Source organism: Rhineura floridana, chromosome 4 (genome assembly GCF_030035675.1).
Source record: "Rhineura floridana isolate rRhiFlo1 chromosome 4, rRhiFlo1.hap2, whole genome shotgun sequence".
Classification (NCBI taxonomy): Eukaryota; Metazoa; Chordata; class Lepidosauria; order Squamata; family Rhineuridae; genus Rhineura; species Rhineura floridana.
Window position 1 is genome coordinate 211,605,704 of NC_084483.1, and position 19,730 is coordinate 211,625,433.

General features: G+C 48.9%; 1 protein-coding gene across 6 annotated transcripts; it reads right to left on the minus strand.

Annotated features, from left to right (window-relative positions):
- Nucleotides 1-1,224: 1,224 nt before the first annotated feature.
- On the minus strand, nt 1,225-18,990 carry ZNF512 (zinc finger protein 512). 6 transcript variants are annotated; one of them, XM_061626011.1, is made up of 13 exons: nt 18,286-18,985; nt 18,026-18,095; nt 17,707-17,799; nt 17,284-17,367; nt 14,269-14,393; nt 10,225-10,311; nt 9,675-9,773; nt 9,249-9,365; nt 8,696-8,893; nt 2,908-3,009; nt 2,332-2,394; nt 1,948-2,046; nt 1,225-1,857 (listed from the first exon to the last, which is right to left on the minus strand). In XM_061626011.1, exons 1-13 carry the CDS (start codon nt 18,316-18,318, stop codon nt 1,546-1,548), a joined length of 1,482 nt encoding a protein of 493 aa, XP_061481995.1. In that variant the 5' UTR covers nt 18,319-18,985; the 3' UTR covers nt 1,225-1,545. The 6 variants fall into 6 exon arrangements, with proteins under 6 accessions (XP_061481995.1, XP_061481994.1, XP_061481993.1 ...); XM_061626010.1 differs by having other exon boundaries at nt 9,249-9,416; nt 17,707-17,796; nt 18,286-18,980; XM_061626009.1 differs by having other exon boundaries at nt 9,249-9,416; nt 18,286-18,980.
- Between the last annotated feature and the right edge of the window lie 740 nt (nt 18,991-19,730).

Below are 19,730 nucleotides of genomic sequence, written 5' to 3' on the forward strand. Positions count from 1 at the left end.
GCTGTGTGGGGTGGGATGGGGCACAGCTTTGCCCTGAGAGACCAAGTGAATAACCACACCTTCATTAAGTCTAGCCTTCTCCCTGCTCTGTACGAAGAGCCATCAGGTTGCATTTACTCTTATGGCAAGTTCACCCGCCTCTCCCACATCCTACAACAGAACTGAAGGCAAGAAGAGCCACCGGGGGAGAAAATGCACCGTCTTCTTTCCACCCATCCACAAGCACCACGCAGTTGGGGGGGAGGTGGGAGAGGAGAGGCCTTTGCAAGGTTAGGGAGACATGCCTGGAGTCACTTTTACCCAAGCTGTGGAGTAGCTGCCACTGAAGAAACTTCCAGTGGTCACCGCCTGCAGGGAGAGTACAGAGCCATCTGAGGAGGGCAGGAGGCCATAGAACAGACTAATGTAACAGTTCTACACATGCTTCCTCAGCCCTGCTGTGCTCTGTGCGCTTTTCCCAAGTGTATACGTTATATCATTTTTCCAATTGCAACACTGCTCAAGTGATTTATGTAGTGCAGTGCGGGTGCTTGAAATTATACGTAGGTCAGACGTCTAGGAAGGTAAAGGTGCGCATAGGAGAACATTTGAGCAATATTAGGAATAACAGAAAGGAGCACCTCTAGTGTCACACTGTCTCCAATATTCCCAATATGCTAGTATGGGGCTGAAGTTCTGGGTTCTGCAGAAGATACAAGGATCAGGTTCAAATTCTCTTAATAAAAAAGAAATAGGTTGGATTTTAAGACTTAAGACAGTGACACCCAGTAGACTGAACGAAGATTACTCGTTTCTTCCTCTGTTATAACAGTTTTTTCTGGCTTACATTAGTTTTTTGTAAGAATATATTTTTTCCACCCTTACATAAAAGTCTCTTCCAGGCGCACTTAATTTTACATCTAAAGGTCAAATCAATTATCTTCCTGCTTTTTGTGATTGGTGGTATCAGTTGAGTATAAGGCCATATATATGTTCCCTCCTGCCTGTAAAAACCACTAGAGAATTTACTTGATTGCTGCAGTATTGTACTTTTGCACCTCCGGTGCATATAGAGTTTTTAGCAACTATCATGTGAGTAACTCTGCTATGATTTTTAAAGAATTATATGTACTATGTGGGTTTTGATATATTTTTTATATATATATATTTATATATCCACACTTTCATTTCTTTGGATATGTGGGTGAGTTGAATGGGTATTTCTTAAAAAGAAAAACATTTTTTGTAAAATATGAGTTTTAATAATATCATGTAAAGGATTTCAATAGTTACAATCTATGTAATATATGTCTGTCCTGATGATGTTTTTCTGTTGGATTGCAGCCCCTGATGAAAGCCCTTGATGGGCTGAAACGCGTTGGGCATTTTATACTATAAGCTATTTCTTCAAAGAATTTATACAATAAATACACTGAAACTCCCTCCTTAGGCATTCAGGGTTTACCCCCTTTTTTTTATGCACAAGGAATGGAGCCAGGAGTGGCTCAGAGACCGGGGGCAAGGGAGAGGGCCGGCAGGAACTTGCTTCCCGTCACTATAGGCTCCCTAGAGACAGGATGCGCTCTGTTGCAGCAGCCATTTCCTCCCCCTTCGGTGGGCGAGTTTCAGAGGGGGAGGGCCCGGGTCCTCCTCACTCCCCCCGCTTGCCAGCTGAGGGCAGCCAGCCTTGAGGCACTCTGCTGCTCCCAGCCTGGGTGAGGCCTTCTTGGGAGAGGCCCCTGCCCTCTGCCTCCTCTTGCGGCTCCCGTCTGACAGGGGCTTCTTGGGCTGCCGCCTCTTCTGGTCTTCATCCTTCGGCTGCAGCTTCAGCAGCTTTCCAAAGCTCTGGGTGGTGGCTGAGTTGACATCAAACCAGTCCTGGGGGGGGGGAGGAGCAGCAGCAGCTCAGCCACACCATGGGAAGGAGGGAGGGAGGCAGAGGTACCCCAGCCCAGTCCCGCTCCTCACCTCCGCATGCACGCTGTTAATGTGGTACTTGACGCCACTTTCAGACGCAAACTCCTTCTCGCACAGCAGGCACCGGTATTTCCCAGCGACAAACTCACCCTGCAGTGGTGGTGGGGGAGGAGTATTGCATACAATGTCCAGCAGTGAGCAGCTGAACAAAGAAAGGAGGAGGCAGCTTAACAGACCCCCTCCTTGAGCCCTGCCCCAGGAGCCAGTTTTCAAGCAGGGGCCATTTTGATTGGGTGGTCCTGTGGAGGGAGGGATCTGCTGGAAAGGTCAGTGACACTGGCAAGGGGTGAATCCAGCCCACCTTCCTCTTCAGGGCTGCTTAGCAATGGCGGGAGGCCCTCCTGCAGCCCTTAATGCAAGAAGGGGGGCACTTACCCACGTGCAGCTGCCCAGGTGGGACTTGAGGCCCGAGATGCTGCTGTAGACACACTCACAGCCCTGCAGTGGAAAGAGAGAGAGAAGCAGCAGAGGGGAAGTCAGTGCCCTTAACCCCGGAGCACACCTGAGGCGAAGGGAGGCCAAGCAGTCTGGAAGCCGCAGGAGGAAGCCAGAGGCTTCTGGCAGCAGCAACAGCATGGCCTGCAAGGGTCCCTCAGAAAGGGGTTCCCTGTCTGTGCCTTCAGAGTAATTGCAATGCAAAGGTGACACTGACAGGCACCAAAATTATTCTGTGGGAAGAGGAAACGGGAGAGACTTCTAAGGAGGATCATGCAGCAGCAGCAGCTGCCACCTCCATGACTAGCCTTCCCTTCCCCTCGAACATGTTTGTGAGCAGAAGAAAGCAGCTCTGTGGCCCTTCCTAACTTCTTCTTCTATCCTGCCCTTCCTCCCAAAAGGAGCCCAGGCTGGTTGCAATCCAATCAGGAGAGCCTCCATCAGCTGCGGAGGTCCCTGAAAGCAGACTGCAGGCCAGATCCCTTCCCCTGCCCAAGCCCAGCCATCCATGGTTACCTGGTTTGGGCAGTGGACACGTCGGTACAGCTTTATGTCTGACCTCCACTTGCACAGGACCTCCTGGCGAATGGTAGGCAGCCCTGGTCGAGTGTACTTCAGCTGAGAGGAGGAGAAAGCACAACCAGAAGCCAGAATGAGTCCCGGTAACTGCAGCATCTGCTGCTGCCAACCATGTGCAATGTCCCCCCTCTTCAGAAGCAGCCCCTCCCCATCACTGCCACGTGCAGCGTGCACTCAGGAAGATGCAAAACCCAAAGACTGTCCACACAAAGCTCCCCACTTCCTCTAGGGAGCAGAGACTCATAGCCCGAGGCAGCCCATCTCCACCCAGACGTGGCCAAGCAAAGATAGGTCATTCCAAACACACAGAAATTGTTCTGGGACAGAATATTTGTATTTCATTAGACTTCACCAACTCCATTTTGCCATTTGGGATTTTGCCTAGTGTTACTATTAAGCACTAAAATATCAATCCCATATCAACAAAAAGATCAGCCTGTCACCAAAGGCCTTGAACAATTTCCCTGAAAACTATAAGTGAACCTCGCAGATCTCCTCAGGCAAGGAGTTCCACAGAGTGGGCCTCACCACTGCCAAAGACCTTGTTCCTGTTTACTTGAAGTTTTTAAGCAGATCTGGATGGCCACTATCAGATGCCTTGGCAGTGGATTTTCTATCGTGCCAGGGGGTCAGACTACATGTCCTTTGAATTCCTCTCCAACTCTGTGGTTCTAAGAAAACTAGAAGCTACCAAGACACGAATGACAGGGGCAAGAGTGCAGTTGGCAAGGGAAGCTTCCAGGAGTAATGTGCAGCTACCCAAGAGCCAAGCAGCATCTGCGAGGACTTAGGAATCCATCCAAGCCAAGCAACAGGAATGCTTCCAGCAGGCAGGATGGAAAATATTGTTCTGGCCATGGGCGTGGGTGACTGCTTTTCTGGAGACATTCTGAAGAGCCCACAGGGATAGGAACCAATACCCTGGTTGGGGCATGTGCGACTAGTCCCCGTGCATGAGTTTCGGGTGGGGGAGAAGAACAAATAGTGAGCAGTGCCAATTCTGTGGAAAAGGCCTCCAACTGCTGGCATAATTTGGCCATTTAAGTGTTCACAGCCACACCCAAGTGGGCCCAATCCCCAGTCCTGGAGTATTTGCAGCCTGACCTTGATGCTCTAATTAGGCCCCAATAATATTCATAAAAATGTATGGAGGAAGCCAGACTGTAAGTCACACACTTCAATGTCTGTACAGTAGGGCCCCGTTTTTTGGCGTTCCGCTAATAAGGTGGTGCCAGCGGGGTGATCAGCTGTACCACGGGGAGCTGCAGCCACCGCGCTCCACCTGGACAGCAATCAGCTGTAGCGCACGATCAGCTGATTGCTGTCAGGTGGAGCGCGTTGGCTGGAGCTCCCTGCGCTACAGCTAATCGCTGTCATGTGGAGCATGGTGGCTGGAACTCCCTGCACTACAGCAGGGGCCTGGAACATAACCTGACATATGAGTGTGGCCCTACTGTACACTGAAGACCAAACGCTCAGAGTATGGGGAACAAACAGGACGAACTTGAACTCTTAACACAGTAGGGTAAATACGACTTGATAGGTGTTAACTGAAACTTGGTGAGATGACTCCCATGAGTGGAATACAGCAATTGAAGGATATAACTTGTTCAAAAAGAACAGAAGGAATAGAAAGGGAGGCAGAGTCACGCCATATGTAAATATATATATATAGAATGTAATATATACAGAATATAAGAATATATAGAAATACATACAAAAATATATTATATACAGAAATACAGGAGGATCATAGAATCATAGAGTTGGAAGGGGCATATAAGGCCATCAAGTCTATCTAGGATGAGATTGGTAGCTCCATCGAGAGCATCTGGATTAAAATAAAAGGGGCAAGATTTAAAAGGAACTTGGTGGTTGGAATCTACTACCGACCACCCAGTCAAGGAGAAGACGAGGATGAAACTTTTGAAAAACAAATGGCAAGTGTTGCAAGAGCGTGTGATGCAGCACTAGTGGGGGACTCTGCCAAACAGCCCCTGCAAGCAATTCCTGAATTCTGTTGCTGTTAACTTTCTCCTACAGTACGTGGAGGAAGGAACTAGAGGATCAGATGTCCTTGACTTGATTCTAACCAACAGATACTGTATGACAGGCTGCAATCCAAGACACACTTATCTGGGAGTAAGTCCTATTTAACCCAATGGAGCTTACTTCTGAGTAGACATGTACTGGATTGCATCCTTAGTGGATGAAGTGGCGGTTATTGGAACTCTGGGGGAATGTGACCATGTTATACTTAAGTTCTTGATTTTGAAGGAAGCAAAAGCTGTGAGTAGTCATATGTGCATCATAGACTTCAGGAAAGCTGATTTTAATAGAACAATGATAAGTAAGGTCCCATGGCAAATGACCCCAAGATGGGTGGGAGTTTCTAAAAAAAGGAAATTCTAAAGGCTCAATTGCAAACAATTCCATCAAGGAAAAAAGGGGAAAGACAGCAGAAGAAGCCAATGTGGCTTCACAGAAAGCTTGGAGATGACCTGAAAACAAAAAGGAAAGTGGAAGGAAGGTCAGGCCACAAAGGAAGATTACAGACAGGTAGCACAGAATTGCAGGGATGGCGTCAGGAAGGCTAAAGCAGAGAATGAGCTGAGGTTAGTGAGAGATGCTAAAAGCAACAAAAAAGCTTTCTTCAGATACATGTGTAAAAAGACAGAGAAAAGAAATGGTGGTTCAGCTATTCAATGAGGATGGCAAAATGATAACAGATGACAAAGAAAAGGCAGAAGTGCTCAATTCCTACTTTGGCTCAGTCTTCTCCCAAAAAGAGATCTAAGACCCTTCTGGCAAACGTGAATCATAGAATAGTAGAGTTGGAAGGGGCCTGTAAGGCCACTGAGTCCAATGCCCTGCTTAGTGCAGGAATCCAAGTATAGATTGAAGGGGCATGATTGCAGCTTTAGACTGGTAGACAAATGGTCAAGGAACACCTAATTACTCTGCACAACTTCAAATCTGCAGGACCTGATGATCTACATCCTAGAGCAGTGATTCCCAACCTGGGGTCCATGACCCCCAGAGGGGCTGGGAAGTCATCCTGGGGGGCCCACAAAGAGCCAAGAAAGGAATTATTATTTTAAAAATGTCTTCAGGACGGCTGAACAAACTGAGCAAGTGTGAGCGGCTTCCATTCCTGGCTCCTCACCCTGCCCTCAAGGAGACCAGCTGCTGACTGTCCTGCTGGAGCTCCCAGCTCCTTAACCCCTTATGGAGAAGGGTAGTCCCAGCTTTTGCATGCAGCACAGACTTGTGGCGGCGGCAGCAATAGCAGAAGGAGAGCGCAGACATGGTGGCAAACAGGTACTGAGCGGCGTGTGTGTGTGCAGGGGGGTCCACTGGCCCTCTTGCAACCCCTTCCCGTAACCCACCAGACTCCTGCAGTGTGAACAACACAGAAAGAGGCACACAGCAGCGGCAGCACACTCTCCCCTCCCGTGCATTTTCCTGTAGCCCCACACAGGCCAGTACCAGACTAAGGGGAAGGGGTGATGATGGGGGGCAGAAAAAAATGGGAGGTCACAGCTCACCTTTGCCTCAGAAAGAGAGGGAGAGAAAGAGGCAGTGGATGAGGATGCCACCCTCGCACTCGCTGTCTGCTTCCCTCTCCTCCCTCCCATGGGACACCCTCCCTTTGGTGTAGGGGTACCGGAGGGGGAGCGAGAGAAAGAAGAGGAGTGAGACCATGTGCACTTGTTTTGAGGTCTCCCTGCCACCAGAGGTCACTGAGAAACGAAGCACCTAGAATGGACACACGGCCCACTTTACTCCAACCCTCCCTCCCCGCCCTCATGCCCCAAGAGCCCTCCCTCCCACGTGGCTGCTCCTCTTTGCTCTTCCAGCAGCTCCTGCCTCTTACTTGCTGCCTTCTTTTGACCCACTGAACCTCTCCCACCACATAACGTGACATGCCTTTCCTCCCTCTAGCCCTGCCCCTCCCTTCGTATCACTTCCATCTCTCTTGTATTTCTGCCGCTGCCCACTCGCACTCGCCTGCCCCCACCCCTGGCACCCACGTTTGCTCCTATTTTGATTTTGCCTATAGGCCTGCTTGAACTGTGTGTTTTATTACATGTTTATTGGGGTTTAATTTCCTGCCATGCAGATTTCTCTCTTCTGCCTGTTTCTCCACCTGCGTTAAAGTTGTGGCGAAGGCCAGAGTAGCAGAAGAAGCAACAAATAACATGTGGGGGTCACAAAACTTTTTGAGGTTACAGAGGTTTTCCCGTACTCATAAAGATTGGGAACCACTGTCCTAGAATAATGAAGGAATTGGCTGAAGAACTCTTGGAATGGCTGTCTGTTATCTTTGTGAAATCATGGAGGATGCATGAAGTGCAGGATGACTGGAGGGCTAATACTGTCCGTATCTTCAAAAAGGGCAACTACAGACCAGTCAGTTTGACATCAATTGCTGGAGAAATTCTGGAGCAGATTATAAAGCAGTCAGTCTGTAAGCACCTTGAAAACAATGCAGTGGTTACTAGAAGCCAACATGGATTTGTGAAGAGCAAATCCTGCCAGACCAATCTTATCTCGTTTTTTGATAGGGTAACCTCCCTGGCAGACTGTGGGAATGCTGTGGACATCATATATCTCGACTTCAGCAAAGCTTTTGACTAAGTGCCCCATGATATTCTGTTTAGCAAGCCAGCTAAATGTGGGCTGGATGGAACAACTATCAGGTAGATCCACAGTTGGATACAGAATTGTACTCAAAGAATGCTTATCAATGGTACCTTTCAATGGTAGGGAGAGGGGATAACTAATATCCTGGAAGACAGAAACAAAATTCAAAGTCATCTTGATAGGCTGGAACATTGGGCTGAAAGCAACATAATAAAATTTAACAGGGATAAGTGCAAAGTTCTACACCTCTGTAAAAGAAACCAAATGCAGTTATAAGATGGGGGATACTTGGCTCAACAATACTACATGCAAGAAGGAACTTGGAATTGTTGTTGATCACAAGCTGAATATTAGCCAACAGTGTGATGCTGCTGCAAAAAATGCAAATGCTATTTCAGGTTGCATTAACAGAACTAGTGTGTGCAGTACTAGTTTCCCTCTATTTGGCACTGGTTAGGCTTCATTACCTAGGGAAGTGGTGGGCTCTCCCTCACTGGAGGCATTCAACAGACAGCTGGACAGCCACCTGTTGGGTATGCTTTAAGTTGGATTTCTGCATTGAGCAGTGGTTTGGACTCGATGGCCTTAGGCCTCTTCCAACTCTACAATTCTATGACTCTATGACAAAGCTATAGATTCTGCCTGCCTCAACAGCACACCAGGTGTGAGAAGGCAGCAAATGAATGGAACTTTGTACATAACCAACTGTGTATCCAGAATAGATTATTTTGAAGGTGCAGGGTCTTGAATGGAGGATGGCAGCAGGGCCTGGAAAAAGGAGCTACAAGCCCCCTGCCCCGATATCGAATGGCAGGTTCTTTGCTCTGGAAGGGGCTGGAAAGGCAGCTGCTCCCAGAGCGCCATGGGGAGCCACAGGCCCAGAGGAAGGAGGTGGTAGCAAGGCAGAGTTTGGTTCCTATGTCCTCAGCTTCTTGACCAGACAGGTGCCCCAGAGTTGTAATGCAGCCAACCACTCAGTCATCACGTGGTGCTCTCTCGCAGCTACAACTCTGTTTTCCTTGTTCACAGTTATAGCCCTAAGAGGGTTTCTGAACAAACCATCACTCTATCAACACACCTTCCGGTCATCGGGAACGAGATCCTGCAAGACCTTCCTCTTGGGCCACTCCTTGACCAGTTCCTCGTTGGCCAGCTCGTGCAGGTAGTAGGCAGCCACCTTGGCAGACTTCCTCTGAACGCGGCGGCCTCCACTGCTTGGCTCTGCGTTTGCCTCCTTCCTGTGGGTTGGCTGGCCATCTTCACAAAAGAGCAGCACCTGACAAGAAGGGCCAACAGAGAGAGACTCGGGCCACTGCCTGCCACTGCTAGTCCAGGAAGGGAGTACCAAGGACCCTGCATGGACAGAAACAACTGTATTTGGGTGGCCATGGCCCCAAGGCCACCTGTAAGAGTGAACAAGGAACAGAGGTGTGGAGAGTCCCTGGCAAAGCAGAGCATTGCTCCTCCTGCCCTTTGCACCTGCTTGTCACTCAGTGGCAAATGCCTCCTCCACAGCGAGGACCTGAGGCTCTTGTGGTACACGGTGTGTGTGCACTTGGGGGGGGGGCTCGCACACTCCTCAATCCTTGCCTGCCCCACCCCTAGTCTCAGCGGACACAGCAACAACTCACCGGGCCGTGTTCAGACTTCAAGTGGTAAGCGAGGCCCGCCTTGGACTGGTATGCTTTGCCGCAGTGGTGGCACTTCAGAGCCATCTCCTCCAGCTCACCAGCTGCCTTCCCACACTTCTGTGTGTGGTACAGGTACCCCATGATGCTGGTGAAGCTGCCTCCACAGCCCTGGGGAGGCAGGCAGAGAGCAGCACAGATCTCCCAAGGAAGAATGGTGAAAGCTGACCCACCCAACCCCTGCCTGGCGAAGGGTTGCTATGTCCCTCCCTGCCCAGTGGCTGGAAGATGGGCCCAAAGGTGGACAGACAGCCACACACCCACCAAGGGAAGCCTGGCCCAGGAGACTCTTCCAGGGCAAGTCAAAGGGCCTTCTTGGGCTTCAAGGCGCCAGAGGATCAGGAGGAGGGAGCGGCGGCAGCAGCTCACCTGCCTTGTGCACTTGAGCTTCCCCATCCGCTTCAGCACCCTCCGCAAGTGGCCTCTCTCGCTCTGCTCACCCTGCTGGCTCACCTCCTTCCCAAACGGCTGCATAAAAGCAGGGAAAGGAAAGGCTGACCACCTGCAGGTGACAGGCTCAAGAGGAACAAGTTCACAAGGCACAGCCCCAGGAGTCTGCCACTCGCCAGAAGGCCAAGCAGAAGCTGTTCTTTAACACAGAAACGTCAGCAGCAGGGAAGCAGCAAGTTCTATATTTCAGGAAGACCTGCCTGGGCCCTCTTTCCATTTCTCAACGGGGCTGCTCCAGTATTGGCAGCCTTCTTTTTTTCAGTGCAGGGTTATCTGGGGTCAATGCAGCTGAGGTCATGCAAGAGGCGCCCCAGAGGTCTCTGAACAAAACATCAGGTGCCATTTGCTACAACAATGCGGCAGGCTGCTGAGGGATACAGGGTGGACTGACAGACAGGCCAGGCTTCCAGATGTCCAGTGACAGAAACATCTGTCTTGGATATCTGCAGGTGCACAGCATCTACTTTACCAGGCTGTTGTGGTCTGCCATGGTGTGGTACTTCATTCCTGCAAGAGACCGTAGCTGTTTCCCACAGTGGTGACATGTGAACATCTCCTAGGAACACAGCAAGGCATTGTACACATCAGCAGTCATCTGAGACCGCTCTGGAACCTCTCACATTTGTAGCACTTGCTACTGCATTCTTCTGCCTGATGACCCCCAAGTAACTGCGTCTCCTCACGCTCCCCTCTGTCATGCTGACATGCACATATTATTATTTGTTTAATTTGTATCCCGCCCTTCCAGCAGGAGCCCAGGGTGGCAAACAAGGCACTAAAAACACTTTAAGACATCATAAAAACAAATCTTAAAATACTTTAAGACAAAACAGCGTTAAAAACTTTTAAAAAACTTTTAAAAAAGGGTTAAAAACATTATTAAAAAACATATTAAGCAATTCTGACACAGACACAGAGTGGGATAGATCTCAACCCTAACCCTAACCCTAAAGAAAAGTCTTTAAAAGTCGCCGAAAAGATAGCAGAGATGGTGCCTGCCTAATATTCAAAGGGAGGGAGTTCCACAGGGTAGGTGCTGGCACACTAAACTGCCTCAATGAGCCCTTACATCCATCCCAGGAGCACCATAGCAGTGCTCGAAAGGAGATGCTGAGATAACTTGGGCTGGGGGGGAAGGAAGAGGAGGAGCAGAGAGAAGTAGCGAGAGAAGGGATGCTGGCAGAATTCACTTGCTAGGCTGCACATGCAGAAAACAGAACTCAAATGTTAAATTGCTGAGTTTATAACAAAAATATGCAACTTGCCATTAAAATTAGCTTCCCTACAAGACAACTGGAAGGTGACCAACTTTAACACCAATATTTAAAAACAGATCCATATTACAAGGACCATTAGCCTTACATCTGTCCCCGGTAAGCTAAAAAAACATTATTAGGACCAGGACGGTTAAACTGACATTGCTGGGACAGGATCAGTAGAATCACAAAACCCCCAAGAGTTAGAAGGGACCTCGCAGGTCATATAGTCCAACTCCCCAATACACACACAGAGCATCAGGAAGATCTTTCTAATGTTTAGTGTAAATCCTTTTTCTCATAATTTGAGCCCACTGAGTTGTGTCCCCCACCCTGAAGAAAGATAATATAAATTTATTTCATTATCTATGTAGGAGCCTGTGACGTCCTTCCCCGGCACCACCTGTGAAGCTCTCACTTGTGGCTACCAGCAGACAGGAGCGTCAGATTTTCTTCTTACCCTTTACAGCTCTAGCACAGTTCTCAGAAGATCCCCCTGCTAGGCCTTACTACCACACACTCTGTATCTCTTATAACCTTTAGACTGTACCTTAGTCTCTGCCAGGCTATCTCGATACCTTGTGTCTATGGGTATAGGTAATTCCCAACCCCCCCTGCAGCCTCTTGCACTGAAGCTTACAGCCCTGGGTTTCTATGTGGTACTAGATACAATATCTTTTCCTCCGCTGCTGCCACCATTTGATACAAACTGTTCAGCCTTGGTTACTTTGCTATTACCCCTGGTATGTGTATCCCAGCTGAAGGAATCAGGCTTTTATTTAACCAAGAAATATTTATTAAGAATTAGAAATAACAAGATTACTTAAGGAATGTTTCACAAGTGTATAGTTTCATCTATATTCTGTTATGTACCTGACTTCTTACTAATTGCCTCAGAACTCCGACTCACACTCAACACCACCAACCTCCAAACACCACCACAATTCACCACCAAACCTCCACCTCCACCAGATTCAACTGTCATTCTTCCATTTATACTCCCAGCCACTCAAACGCTCAGCCAATCATTCAGCATTCTACTGCTCATGTACTCCCCCTCCTCTTTCACTCCACTTACCATATATCTTCTATATAACCAGCACTTACCATATTTACAATATAAGCAGGAACATCACAGAGCCCTTCAACTATTTGAGGATGGCTATACCCCTCTTGCCTTTTAATCTTCTAAAGGATAAACGTACCCAACTCCTTTGGCTTTTGCTCCTCATAAGACGTATGGCCCCTTATTTATTGCCCTCCTCTTTTTCCAGTTTGTCAATATAATTTGAATGCAATTTATAGCCATCAACTCATCTTGTGGTAGTGAGTTCCATAAATGTTGTACCATAAATGTTGTGTTCTTTTGTCTGTGCTGAAATTGCTGCCCACCAGTTTCATTGTATAACACCCACCCTCGTCCCTGACTTCTGCCCTGATGGGGTTCAGGAAAACTTCTCTTGTTTTTTCCCACACCATGCACAACTTTTTATTCACTTCTATCATGTCCACTCTCTTCAACTTTTTTTTTCTAAACTATGTAGCCCCAAATGTAACCTTTCCTCATGAGGGAAGCTGCTCCATTCCCCTTTGTGATTTTGGTCACTCTTTTCTGCACCCTTTCCTGCTCTAAAGTAAATTTTGAGGTGCAGCGACCAGAACTGTACACAGTATTCCAAGAGTTGTTGCACCATGTTGCTGTTATGTGCCTTCAAGTCGATTTCGACTTATGGCGACCCTATGAATCAACAACCTCCAAGAGCATCTGTCATGAACCACCCTGTTCAGATCTTGTAAGTTCAGGTCTGCGGCTTCCTTTATGGAATCAATCCATCTCTTGTTTGGCCTTCCTCTTTTTCTACTCCCTGCTGTTTTCCCAGCATTATTGTCTTTTCTAGCGACTCATGTCTTCATGATGTATCCAAAGTATAACCTCAGTTTCATCATTTTAGCTTCTAGTGATAGTTCTGGTTTACTTTGATCCAACATCCAATTATTTGTCTTTTTCGCAGTCCATGGTATGAGCAAAGCTCTCCTACAACACCACATTTGAAATGAGTTGATTTTTCTCTTACCCGCTTTTTTCACTGTCCAACTTTCACATCCATAGAGATTGGGAATACCATGGTCTGAATGATCAGGACAGACAAAAGGAAGTACTTCTTTACTCAGCGCATAGTTAAACTATGGAATTTGCTCCCACAAGATGCAGTAATGGCCACCAGCTTGGACGGCTTTAAAAGAAGATTAGACCAATTCATGGAGGACAGGGCTATCAATGGCTACTAGTCGTGATGGCTGTGCTGTGCCACCCTAGTCAGAGGCAGCATGCTTCTGAAAACCAGTTGCCGGAAGCCTCAGGAGGGGAGAGTGTTCTTGCACTCGGGTCCTGCTTGCGGGCTTCCCCCAGGCACCTGGTTGGCCACTGTGAGAACAGGATGCTGGACTAGATGGGCCACTGGCCTGATCCAGCAGGCTCTTCTTATGTTCTTATCCTGACTTGAGTGTTCAGTGATAATTTTTTTCTAGTTTTTCTAGTTCTCTCGTAGCTGCCCTCCCCAGTCCTAGCCTTCTTCTGATTTCTTATTGTCTCCATTTTGGTTAATGACTGTGCCCAAGTATTGATAATCCTTCACAACACAACATTTGTGTAACTCACTACCACAGGATGAGTTGATGGCTTTAAATTGCAATTAGACAAATTTGCAGAGAACACAGGGGTGTTCACCTGGTAACAGCCATCAGAGTTAACTGGAATCTTTGTGTTCAAATGGCGAATGTCTCTGAACAGCGGCTGCTGGTGGCCGGGTGGGGCAAACAGGAGGGGAGAACTGCCTTGCTGCGGGCTTTCCAGAAGCACCTGGCTGGCCAGTGTGGAAGACAGCAGGTTCCTGGACTAGGCGGGCCTGGCTTGATCTGATGTAGCAGGCCTTTTAAGTAGAGACCTTATCCCAGTTTGCATCTATGTTGGAATTGCTTTTTAATATTTTTAAAGCTTTTTTAAAAAATGTTTTTAAATATGTTTTGTTTTAATATTTTTTAAGAAAGTTTTGTTTTAATATATTTAAAAGTCTATTTTAATGATGTTTTAAAGTGATTTTAGTGCTTTTGTTTGCCACCCTGGGGTCCTTCTGGGAGGAAGGGTGGGATATAAATCTAACAGATAAGTAACATTGGGACACTGCTACGCCATGGTCTGGGGGGGGAAGCTCCTCTGGGGCTCAAGAGAAAGGGGAGCTGGTGCTTCATCTCCTCACCTGCTGGCAGTTTGCCATGTGCTTCTTCAGTCCCTCCACAGTCTTCCTCACTACGGCTCTGCAGGTTGGGCAAGTAACACGGCCTCTGTCCAGGATTTCCAAGTACCATTGTTCTTCTGGGCTGCCTGCCAGATAGCAAGGTGATGAAGATTTAACATATTAGTGTACTGTCATGGTGGGTCCTGCCTGGCCCTCCCCTTTAAGCATTGCAACAGCATTAGGAAAGGTTCAGCTCAAATTATCAGAAGGTTGGTGCACCTCCATTATGAGGGAGATTTCTTCCTTCTTTCACAATATGGCAACGCAGCAAAGCTGAATGACGGACGACTGAGAACAGACAAAAGTACTTCTTCACGCATATATGAAATTCACTTCGAAAAGATTTGGGGGTGGGGTGACTACCAACTTGGAGCTTTGAGAGCTTTAAAAGGAGATTGGACAAATCCATGGAGGATAAGACCATCCATCGCTACTAACTGGGACTGCTCGGGCTCTCCGCTCCTCAAACTCCGTGCTTCTTATCCATCCCAGGGTTCTTTGCTCTTCAGCTCAACTTGGTCCATTTTCTCCCGCTGCTCTGTTTTCCTGGAATTGTCTCACTTGCAAACTGCTCCCTCAATTCCAGCCTTTAAGTCTTAGTTAAAACCTTTCCTTTTCCCAAAGCTTTTAGAACTTCAGTGTAGGTTTCTTTATTTTCTATAACTTGGATACCTAGAGTATTAGATTTGAAGTCCTCACTTGCCCTCTATTTGTTCGCTCTCTTCTTCTGTTGCCCTCATTTCATTTTATTTAGATTGCATGCCTTTTAGAGCAGAGACTTCTTTTTATTGTTTTATTTTATGTACAGTGCTGCGTGCATCTGATGGCACCATATAAATGATAATGATTGCTAAATATTTACCTACAGGATTAGAGGCAGCATGCCTTTAAATACCCATCGCTAAGGTTTATTAGATGGAGGGCCCTCATGCCGTGCTTGTGGGCTTCCAAGTGGGGCATCTGGCTGGCCACTATGGAAACAGGATGTCTGATTATTGATTGATTGATTGCACTTGTATACCGCCCCATAGCCGAAGCTCTCTGAGCGGTTTACAGCAATCAAAAACATTAAAACAAATATACAATTTAAAACACATATTTTAAAAACAATTTAAAACACAATTTTAAAATTTAAAACAATATAAAAACAATTTAAAACACATGCTAAAATGCCTGGGAGAAGAGGAAAGTCTTGACCTGGTGCCGAAAAGATAACAGTGTTGGCACCAGGTGCACCTCTACAAGGAGATCATTCCATAATTTGGGGGCCACTGTGATGTTCCTATATTAATGTATATATGGTAAGTGTTGGTTGTTTAGAAGATATATGGTAAGTGGAGTGAAAGAGGAGGGGGAGTGAATGGGCAGTAGAATGCTAGATGATTGGCTGAGTGTTTAAAATGGCTGAACGTATAAAAGGAAGAGTGAGAGTGGAATCTGGGGGGAGAAGAGAAAGAGGAGGTTGTTTGGTGGGTTTGAGAGAGTGGTTTGTCAGGAGAGCGTGGAGAAGGAGGGGGGTGGAGTTCGGATTAGTATTGAGTAAAACCATATGCTTATGTGCCTTAAGAAGAAATCTTGTTAATCTTGTTAGCTTTGTTATCTTTAATAAATACTTAATTTGGTTTACCAAAGGCCTGATCCTTGGCTGGGGTTTCACAGACCAGAAGGGAGGGTAAGGTAATGACCAAGGCTGAAGGGAAACTGTAACAAATGGTGGCAGCGGTGAAGAGAATAACAATACCAGTATTCAGAGTCTCTGGGAATACTAGTATTAGGACGTGACTGGTGGTTGCCTAGCAGGGGAATCTGTTGAGATCTGTGCTAGAGCGGGGAGAGAAACAATAAAAAAGGACAGTCCGGACTGGTGGAGTCCCTGGTGGTGCCTAGTGACAGGCAGTAGCCACGCGCAGGTAGGAACCTGACAGGGAGAGCCAGGGAAGGGCGTCACAGCCACCACTGAGAAGGCCCTCTCCCTTGTTGCCACCCTCCAAGCTTCCCTTGGAGTAGGCACCTGGAGGAGGGCCTTTGATCTTGAATATAGTGTACGGGTGGGTTCGTATTGGGAGAGGCGTTCCATCAGGTATTGTGGTCCCAAGCCATGGAAGGCTGTATAGGTCAAAACCAGCACCTTGAATTGAGCTCGGAAACATACAGGCAGCCAATGCAAGCAGGCCAGAATCGGTTTTATATGTTCGGACTGTCTGGTCCCTGTTACCAATCTGGCCGCTTCATTTTGCACAAGCTGCAGTTTCCCAACCGTCTTCAAAGGCAGCCCTATGTAGATTAGATGGGCCTTTGGCCTGATACAGCTGCAGGCTTTTCTTTTTATGTTTATAGAATCATATAACAGTAGAGTTGGAAGGGGCCTATAAGGCCATCAGGTCCAACCCCCTGCTCAGTGCAGGAATCTAACTTAAAGCATCCCCAACAGGTGGCTGTCCAGCTGCCTCTTGAGCATATCCATTACTGGAGAGCCCACCACCTCCCCAGGTCATCAGTTACACTGCTGCACTGCTCTAACATTTGGGAAGTTTTCCTGATGTTCAGCTGAAGACTAGCTTCCTGTAACTTGAGCTGATTTATTCCATGTCCTGCACTCTGGGATGATCCAGAAGAGATGGGTTTGGTTGTTCTAGGAAGGAGTTCTTGTTATGCGTATGCATCCCAAAAACAGGGCTTTTCCCTCTCCTCCTGGAGAAATCCTTTTGCAACACTCCACAAGTGGCAGTTAACAGCACTTACTACTTTTGTGTACGCTCCCAGACCTCCACCCTGTTACACACCTCAAGGAGCCCTTCAGCATGATGCTTCTACAGTGATGCTCCTTTCCTGGTTGTACACAGAGAGAAAAGCTGGTGCCCAGTTTGTAATGCATGGCCCGGCCCAGAAGATGATAGCAGCTCTGGATTTTTGGTGACACCAAGAAGCCCAGGCTTCTGTCCTCACCAAGGACCTAAGATGCGGGCCATATTTTACCTGCTGCATATGCTGGTGGATCCCTTTTTCTATGGACGTATTTGGGTTTGAGATGATGCTGTATCCCCATGTGCTGCGGTTTCCCTGACACAAAGACAAACAGCGGTGAGAGCTTGCCCCTGCAGCTGGGACCACAACCACTTCACTACAGGACCGAACACCCCACCAGCAACTTCACAGAGAGATCAAGGCCAAGGGTAGGGGCCATTCCCACATGGGATTACCCACCAAAAGATGAAGAAGACTCATTTGTGAAGGGCTACAGCCATTTGGGAACAGGGCAGTTCAAAACAGGGAGTATAGAGTAACAAGTGTGGGCAACCCCCTTCCATCAGAAAGAATTGAGATGGGCACGGAGTCTCCAGCCCCCTTCCTAACAGAAAGGGGCCCAGAGAAAGGAATCAGGATCAGTATGGTGCTCACCAGGGACTTTCTGCTTCTTTCTGGGAAGCGCCTTGCAATCTTCCTCATCCTCATGTTCCTGTCTGTGCTTCGACTTGGAAACGGAGTCGCCTGCTGAGAAGAGAGGCCAAGGATGATGAGGGCTGGCCAGCCAAAAGGGCGGAAGGAAGCCCAGTGCGCAGGCTGACACCGCCCCCAGCAGCAAGGTCGGGGAGGCACTCGGCTGAGCTTCGCCCGCAGCTGCGTCGCCGTGCCCGGGGGTCTGGCGGGCGGTGTGCGCGTGAGGGCACGCGCTGTTAGGCCTCCATCCTCCGCCCTCCCGAAGCCGCCCGCGACTGACCCCTTGGAAGCTCCTGGCTCTCGACGCCCGCACTGCGCCGCCGCCGCCGCCGCGACTCCGGCCGGGGACCCTGGAAGGAAGGAAAAGGCCGGGTGGGGGTGAGAGGGAGGGAGGGGGGCAGTAGGCGACCCTCAGCCAGCCTCGACGGGCCGCTCCCTCCGTCCTTCCGCGGGATTCCCCTTGCTGTGAGGGAAGGGGAAGGACCTGCTGCCCCCTCCCCCGGTTGCCTAGGTTACAGGCGAGGGGCCCACCAGCCTCACCAAGGAGCCGCCGCCGCCGCCCCGGTCCCGCATACTTGCAGTCCTCCGGTAACGTCATTCCCGCCGCTCTTTCCCACAGATGGCTAGAGAGGCACACGACTTCAACTTCCGATCAAGAGAACGTTCTCCGCACCTCTATGGTACAAGCGACCGCAGAGAGACAAAAAGGGAAGAGCGGCACGCAGACTCTTGCCCCACGCCGGGCCCAGCCGCTGCGCTGGCGGAATCCTCTGCCTCAGGCGAAAATGGCTTAACAGCGGCCGACCCTGCGAACCGCGGCACTGCCCGCCGCGCCGATGGAGAGCCGGAGATAAACAAAAGCTCTTAAACCCGCAAGCACGCGGAAGGGGCCGATCAGCGGGACCCTCCGTCGTCCCGCCCCCTTTTTTATGCCCTGAAATAATAGCCCCAGTAACCCTCGAACTCGGGGGCCGCCCAGCAGCGCTGAACGCTGGGAGATTCGGGAGGGACGAAAGGGAGTTCTCCTTCACCCAGCGGCGCATCGTTAAAACGATGGATCTTCTCCAACAAGAGGCAGGAAGGGCCACCAACGTGGATGCCTGTGAAAGAGGATTAGGCGGCTCATGGAGGAGGTGGAGGGCCTCAGTGGTAGCCCTGGCGGCTACGCTGTGCCTCCGCAGTCCAGGCAGCGCCTCCGAATGTCAGCTGCTGGGAACTGAGACCGGGGAGAGCGCTGCTGCCGCACTCGGGTCCTGTCTGGTGGCTTCGCATTGGGCCATCGGTTCCTAGGTCAAGGGTTCAAGAGCCACATCAGGAGGAAGAAGTCTCTTTTGCCACACAGTCAATGGCAGGGGCCAAGAAGTCAGTTGGGAGGGGGCGGGTCAACCAGCCTGACACACATCTTAGAAGCAATCTCCAGTGGCTCATGGCCGCGGGGCTGGAGAGCAAGAAGCCAGCACCTCCGGGCCAACTAGGAGGAAGCGGTGGAAACAAGGCTGGTGACTGACCAGGAACGAGACCATGGGGGACACAGTGGATAGCTTGATGATGTCAGCCCAGCTGTGAGAGAGGCAAATTCCATGTTAGGGATCATTAGGAAAGGAATTCAATATAAAACTTCCAATATAATGCCACTATCCAAATCTATGGTGTGACCACATTTGGAATACTGTGTACAGTTCTGGTCACCTCACCTCAAAAAAGACTGTAAAGTTGGAAAAGGTGCAGAAAACCAGGTGTTGGACTACGACCTGGGAGACCAGGGTTCAAATCCCTACACAGCCATGAAGCTCACTGGGTGACCTTGGGCCAGTCACTGCCTCTGAGCCTCATGAAAACCCTACTCATAGGGTCGCCATAAGTCGGAATCGACTTGAAGGCAGTACATACATACGTGGTTTAGAAAAAAAGAGTCAGAGGTGACATGCTAGAAATGAATAAAATTATGCATGGCACTAAGAAAGCAGATAGAAATTTTTCTCCCT